The sequence below is a fragment of the Populus trichocarpa genome, chromosome 19 (genome assembly GCF_000002775.5).
Source record: "Populus trichocarpa isolate Nisqually-1 chromosome 19, P.trichocarpa_v4.1, whole genome shotgun sequence".
NCBI lineage: Eukaryota > Viridiplantae > Streptophyta > Magnoliopsida > Malpighiales > Salicaceae > Populus > Populus trichocarpa.
In genome coordinates this window covers 3350535-3357609 of record NC_037303.2, presented here as the reverse complement: position 1 = coordinate 3357609, position 7075 = coordinate 3350535, and the positions used below count along the sequence as shown (strand labels likewise).

General features: G+C 36.4%; 1 protein-coding gene across 2 annotated transcripts; it reads right to left on the bottom strand.

Moving 5' to 3' along the window:
* Window positions 1–543: 543 nt before the first annotated feature.
* LOC7453543 (protein RISC-INTERACTING CLEARING 3'-5' EXORIBONUCLEASE 2) lies at window positions 544–2903 on the bottom strand. 2 transcript variants are annotated; one of them, XM_024591363.2, is made up of 2 exons: window positions 2747–2903; window positions 544–1495 (listed from the first exon to the last, which is right to left on the bottom strand). In XM_024591363.2, the coding sequence occupies exon 2, from the start codon at window positions 1421–1423 to the stop codon at window positions 719–721; it is 705 nt and encodes a 234-aa protein (XP_024447131.1). In that variant the 5' UTR covers window positions 1424–1495; window positions 2747–2903; the 3' UTR covers window positions 544–718. The 2 variants fall into 2 exon arrangements, with proteins under 2 accessions (XP_024447131.1, XP_024447132.1); XM_024591364.2 differs by lacking the exon at window positions 2747–2903 and adding an exon at window positions 2684–2737.
* Between the last annotated feature and the right edge of the window lie 4172 nt (window positions 2904–7075).

The window sequence follows — 7075 nt, the reverse complement described above, 5'->3', positions numbered from 1 at the left end:
TGGTTTTGTCCTTTTAAAGGGCGCCTCATGGAAAGAGATGTATCTTTTGTACTTATAAGTGATTAAGGTTCTCGTCTCTTGACCGAAGAGAGATTGATGGGCCCATCATAGCCTCCAAGGCGAGGGATTTGGGTAGTTACTCGTGGTTAACGTATTTACAGACGACACCAATGATTATGTGTGTTCACACCCATATATGATAGGCTTCTCAAGATGTATTGTCTCACTAACATGGTGTGTTTTTTTCTTTTTAAGAAGCATCTCTTAAAGAGAAATATCTTTTGTATTTATAAACGATTAAGATACTTGTCTCCTAGTTGACGTGAGATTGGTGTTTATACTAAACAGATAACTTTCTAGGAGTAGCCAAATGTGAGGTTATGGATAATTACTTTTAAGTTAAAATTCTCTTAATTCTTTTATAAATATTTTAAATTTTAAGATTATTTTTTGTTATTTGATATTATATTTGTATTGTATAATTTAAAGTTAATTTATAATAATAATAATAATAATAATAGAGTACTACATTGGTCAAAATGGTGAAAAACAAAAGAAATGCAAGGCTCTGAAATACCAGGAACACCATCGGCTAACAGTGAACTCAGAGGACGACAACGACAACAACAGAACACAATCATTTTTCACTCTGACATGGATTATTGAATAGACAGACACGACAATTCCTCAAGGCTGAAATTGGACATAAGTGTACAGGTTATGAGAACAGCCTCTTGACACTGCTACTGCCGCTTTCCATAAGCTTTTTGCCAATCTTGTACGTTGCATAAGCATCAATGGTTGCAGACTCAATCTGTTCAGGGCAAAGAGTATGATCAAACCAATTTGACCATAAAACATTGAGAGGTTTTGAGTCAGCTTTTAGTGAAGCTATTCTGTAAGCCAATTCCCTTGCACTATAAGCAGCGAATCGAGGTTGGTCATATATTTTAGCAGCCAGTTCACTCAACTCCACCGCATTCCGAACCACCAGACCGTCAACACATCTTAGCCTTTGAAGATCTTCCTTGATATGAACTCCTACAAACATAATGTCCTTAATCGAGAGAAAGCGTTTTAGAGATGGCGAGATATGATTAGGAGAGAGCCTTATTAGGACGCAGCCAAGTTTGGTGCAGAAAGTCAACACAGCAATGTGATGTTCTACTCTCCTAGGAAGGTGCTCTGACTTGTCAGACTGAGAATGATTCTCGGTGTTTCTGCCAGAAGTGCTTCCTGATCTGCTAGCAGAAGTCCCTTTGAAGCCCCACTCGATGTCAAACCCAACAACCATGTCACCAATTTTAATCATGTCCTGCAATAATATATAGAGGCAAAGATGCGAATCATCATCCGATACCACCTCTGTCACCAGTGTAGCACCATCGTTCATTGTAAGCTGAGGTCCACGAAGTGTTTCCATTGTTGCATACACTGAGTGAACGCCGAGTGAACTTCTATCGGGTGTATGATTACACCGATTCCGATTTTAATGCTGTAACACGAAATAGAAACCGAGGTGAGGGCATGATCAGAAGATGATTAATTATGCAAGAACAGCAAATCAATGAGGATATCTACTGGCTCTTAGCAATTCAGCTTTGTCTTATCTACTGTACTCATAGCATTTCGGCATTATCATATCAATCTGCAGTTGATGCAACCATAGGATATTCAAAAAAAAATAATCAGAACAATCATGTTCGACAGTAGCAACTAGCAATGAAACACGAAATGAATCATATTCTGACCCAGAAAGCAGCCTTACACAAATTTCATTTACAGCAAAGAATTACAGAAACTTTACCAGATAAATTAGAAAAGAAACGAAAAAAAAATCATAAAGATACTTATCTATCATAGTAACGATTCGCAGGACAATCTCATGAAGAAAAAATAATGTACATTAACTGAGAAGATGTTGCAGAAACAAGTACTCCACAATTCCTGCATACTAGATTTTAAGATTTTGAAGTTTTGATATTATAGATTCTGAAAGATTAGTTGCATAAGAAATGTTGTCCTTGAACAGAATACAAGATGTAATAGTCATAACAGGTGAAAAAATAAAATCTATCTGTCGAAACACCTTCCTGGAGGCTCAAAACTTGATGTTAGGAGTGCAGATGAACGTCATCAAGCAATTTTATCAGTGCATAAAATGTATCCTAAGATAATCATACAAGACTCCAAACATAAAGACTAATGCCAAAGGAAAAGTGCAGAGGAGAAAATCCGAAACAATGTGCTATCAGGATCAAGAACAAATAACCTCATCAACCCACTTCGATTCATAAAATAAAGGCAGGGCATCATATCAGAAGGAAAGGAAAAATAATCATATATCAAATATTAAATACAAGAACTCTTAATGCCAATCTGTTTCAGAGCCAAAATTTCCTAGAAAACTTGTTTGAACGTCCATTTACGTACAGAAAAAAGTTGAAATGAAATCAAAGACACATTAAGGTGGGAGAAGGAAACAGCCAAATGTGAATTCATAAAAATTAGAGGCTTCTCTTTCATGTTCTGACGCAAAATTTCTCAGAAAATGCCCCCATTGCTACGACAAAAGACATGGAGAGGAAAAAAAAAAAACTCTCAAGCAAATCATACAAGAATTTCAAATCCAAAACAAATGGTTTTTAGATATAATAACAAAACCATAACCATATTTCCCTACCTATTCTTTAAAGCATTACTAATTTAGAGAGTCCGAAAGAGGGAGAGAGGAATAAGAACTTACATTGAAGCTATGCAGCATTTTCTACCAGTATCAACAATGACAAAGGAGAGGGTACCTTAAATTCATACCTCGAAAAAAACAGGCATGCAAACTCATGCCTTAAATTTAGGTACTACTGCTATTTTAGGATAGGATGGTCAACATGGATTGATCAAGATAACTGAGAATCTTAAGGTTTATCCCTAACCATCAATTTTTCCGAGAAACTTGTCATTTTTGCCAGACACCAAAGAATCTAGCAGAACCATGCATACCGACCATATCATAATGTACTGAAAGGATTGACTAACCACAGCTCATCAGACATGCTGATTGTTACTCCTAATAGAGAGAAAACCCATCTCTTAATCGCCGGTAAAGTTCACGATTGTTTCTCCAACCTTATATGCAAGTCTAATATTTTAATATGATCAAAGCGACATTCTTTATGTCAACATGACCATATAAAGCCATGGCTGGCTAAGAACCTTAGCTTGCCAATTCACTTAGCTCCATTGGGATCTCATCACAAGTGATCCATAGTCATTTCAAGCTTTTCAATTTTAAATGAACCACGACAAAAATAGCATCTTTGAAAGTGTAGGAAAGCACAAGGAAAAGAGTTTCACATGAGAAAGAGTTGAATATTAATCTGCAATCTTAAAAGAATACAGTGTATAAGGTTTTACAGATAGATTATCTTTAACCTTCTCCTCTACGTTAGCTATTTTAAAACTAAAGGATAACATCACAATGTTAACAACCAAATTAGTTATCCCGAAATATCAGCAAGAAATTTCATTTTTGAATTCAATCTCCAACACGCCCCCTCAACCGAATGGGTAGGTCTTGAACATGAAGGTTATCCTGCAGTAGCTGAAAACAAATGGCTGACAGTGGCTTATTTAATAAATCTGCAAACTAATCCCTAGAAGATAGAAAGGAGACCTGAAGTTGTTTTACTAAAACTTGATCCCTAACATAGTGAGAATCAATTTTACTATGTTTAGTTCTGGCATAGAAATTGGATTAAAGAACAAGTAAGTAGCTCCAATATTATCACACCATAGTTTTGGACTGGTTACTAAGGGAAGCTGCAGATCGTGGAGAATGGATTGGAGCCAACGTTTTTCAGCCGCTGTATTTGAGAGGGATTTATACTTTGATTCAGTACTGCTATAAGCAACAGTTTGTTGCTGTTTGCAGCTCCAACTGGTTAGATTGGTTCCATGAAAAATACAATAGCCCCCAACACTACTTTTATCATCTCTGTCACCAGCCCAATCAGCATCACTGAACCCCTGAAAAGAGTGATCTGATGTGCTTATAAAATGAACGCCATAGCTCACTGTGGATTTTAAGTATCAAAGGATGCATTTGACAGCTTGCCAATGATTGTCCTTGGGTTGATGCATGAATTTGCTAACACGGTGAACCACGAAAGCAATATCTGGACGAGTGAATCCTTAGTAATGTAATGCACCAATAGTGCTGCGATCGATAGAGTTGAGGATCTGAAAGTCAGAGCTATCAAACTTAGATAGAATACAAGTGGTACTCATGGGAGTTGAACAAGGCCTGGCTTCATGTATGTGAACCTATTGTAACAGGTCAGCTACATATTTTCTTTGCGTCAAAAACATATCATGTCCATCAACCAAGGCTTCTACACCAAGAAAATAGGATAGAGTTCCTAAATCCTTAACTAGAAAGACAGCACCAAGTTGTTGAATAGACTCATCAATTTCAATGGAGTTAGTCGCACCAAGTTGCTGAATAAACTTATCAATTTCAATAGAGTTAGTCCCGGAGATGATTATATCATCAACATATATAAGGATGAAATTAGAGAAAATAGCAGTGTAAAGGGTGAATAAGAAGAAATCTGCCTTTGAACCAACAAAGCCCATCTGCTGTAAAATGTCTATCAGCCTAGAAAATCAGGCTCTAGGAGCCTATTTCAGGGCCATATAAGCTCTTCTTCAATCGGCAGATATGATTGGAAAAGTCAAGAGATAAATGTATCCTTAATTAGGGCTGTTGCATGTAAACTTCCTCTTGTAGGAGACTATGTAGAAAGGCATTTTGGATGTCAATCTGCCTAATGCTTCATTGTCATGTGATGGCTAAAGATAGTAATAAATGTATAGTTCTTGTCTTAACTGACTAAAGGTTTATGTGTAGTCCACACCATGTTGCTGATGATATCCCTTAGCCACCAGTCATGCTTTAAAACGCTCAACACGACCATCTGCATGTCTCTTTATGTGAAACACCCGTTTGTTGCCTACTAGATTATAACTAGGCTTAGGAGGTACAAGATCCCATGTACCATTTTTGACAAGAACATTAAATTCAATGTCCATGGTTGCACGCCATTGGTGATGTTTAGAAGCCTCGAAGAAACAAGTAAATTGTGATATAAGAGACATGCTTAGTCAGTAAACACCGAGGTAATGGATGGCGAGCGATACCAACATATGGTGTTGTCGGGGCTCATCTGGAAACATCCTGCAGAGTAGGGGAATGTAGAGGAGCAGATGGTTGAGAAATTACAGCAGCAGTAATTGAAGATGGAATGGAATTGGTTGTGTACACTGAAGTGTCACCTAAGCATAACAAGGTAGACTGAGCATTCAAGTGCGGCTGATTTTATGGCATGATCTGATCACCTGGCAGCTGGTTCGTGGAAGGTGGGAGTTGACCTACAGTGTTAGTATGAGCAGTCTAGTTACATAAACAGGATGGTAAGGAAGAAATTTCTGGTTTATGAGGAACTTGGGGAGAGGACTCTTGTTGGCATGGAAAGATATTCAACATAACCCATTTGTTCTGATCAGCCCCCTAATTAATTTTAAAGAGCTTTAATTTTGGAAGGAACAAAGTCGTTTTTAATTTTGAAGAAAATAATCCATATGAAATTTAGTAAAGGCATGTAATTAGAAACAAACATAATAACATAATCTATAACTAGAAATAACAAAGCTTAAACATAAGAATAAATTAATTCAAGTGGTTTGAAACAAAATGAATTGAAGAATAAAAAGGTGAATCAGCTTTTAGCCATCTCACACTCAAGACAAACAATTTGTCTATTATTGGAACCAAAGGTAAATTATTATGGCCAAGCACATTTTGAACAATAATATATGAGGCATGACCAATCCAATAGCAATAGAAACCTTAGCGCTAAAAAATAGAAAATGGAAAGCAGCATTAAAAAGATGGAGAGGAGCAATAAAGGTCATCAGACATAGATCCTTTATGTAACACATTCCTAAGTAATTCTTAAGCAAAAAAAAATTATAAAATTCAAAATAAACATGATTATCTAGAGTAATTTTTTGAATAGAAAAAAGATTTTTTTATAATTTTTTAGGAAAAAAAATTAATCAGGAATAAAAGATGAAGAGGAATTAGATAAAAAAAGCAGTTACAATATGAGTGATTTTCAAACTTGTATCATCACTAATATGAATTTAATCATTGCTAGAAAAATCATCACTTCTGATGTTTAGATTACTTAAGTTGTTGGTCAGATTATGTGTGGCGTCAGTGTCACGATATCACTCTTATTCAGCTAATTGTTGTTGAGGTTGATTGAAGACAAGGTTTGCTTGAAGATTTGGAAGCGGTAGTAGAGTTTGAAAAATGGGATCAAAATGTTTCCAACAATGGGAGGTTGTATGACCAGATTTCTCACAAAGTTGACACAACAAATTATTATGTTTCCATGACCACCATCATGATTGTCACTGAATTGACCATGTACCCTGCCTTTGGGTGCTATTGAGTAGTTGCGACCTTGTCAACCTGAAAAGGGTCGAGTGATAATATTGGTAAAGGTAGTGGGCAAAGATAGAGGTTGATTATTATGTTGAATACGAGTCTCACACGTTAAGAGCATAGAATAAACCTCTTCCAAGGTGAGAGAGGTATCATGGTAAATGACCATGGAAACAAGAGAGTCATATTCTGAACCAAACCCAACAAATAAATACGTGATGATATCATCACACATTAGAGGTTGTCCAGCATTAGCCAACTCGTCTGTGAGACATGTGATTGTCATGAAGTAATCACTTGTAGATTAACTTTCTTTTCACAGAGTAGAGAGTGCTTGAGATTGAACTTGTACTGCTTTAGCACAAGACTTCAAAGAGGTGTTGTAAGGAGCAACCTATGCTAATACCTCATCTAAAATAGAGGAATTGATGCAGCTAAAGATGATATTATCTTGGGTTTCCTAATTAGCATAGGATGGGTTGGGAAGTGTAAAACCATTAAAGGCAGTGATGGTTTTAGTAAGCTTATGAATGGTGTCATCTACGTAGCCAAATACTTTCTGAC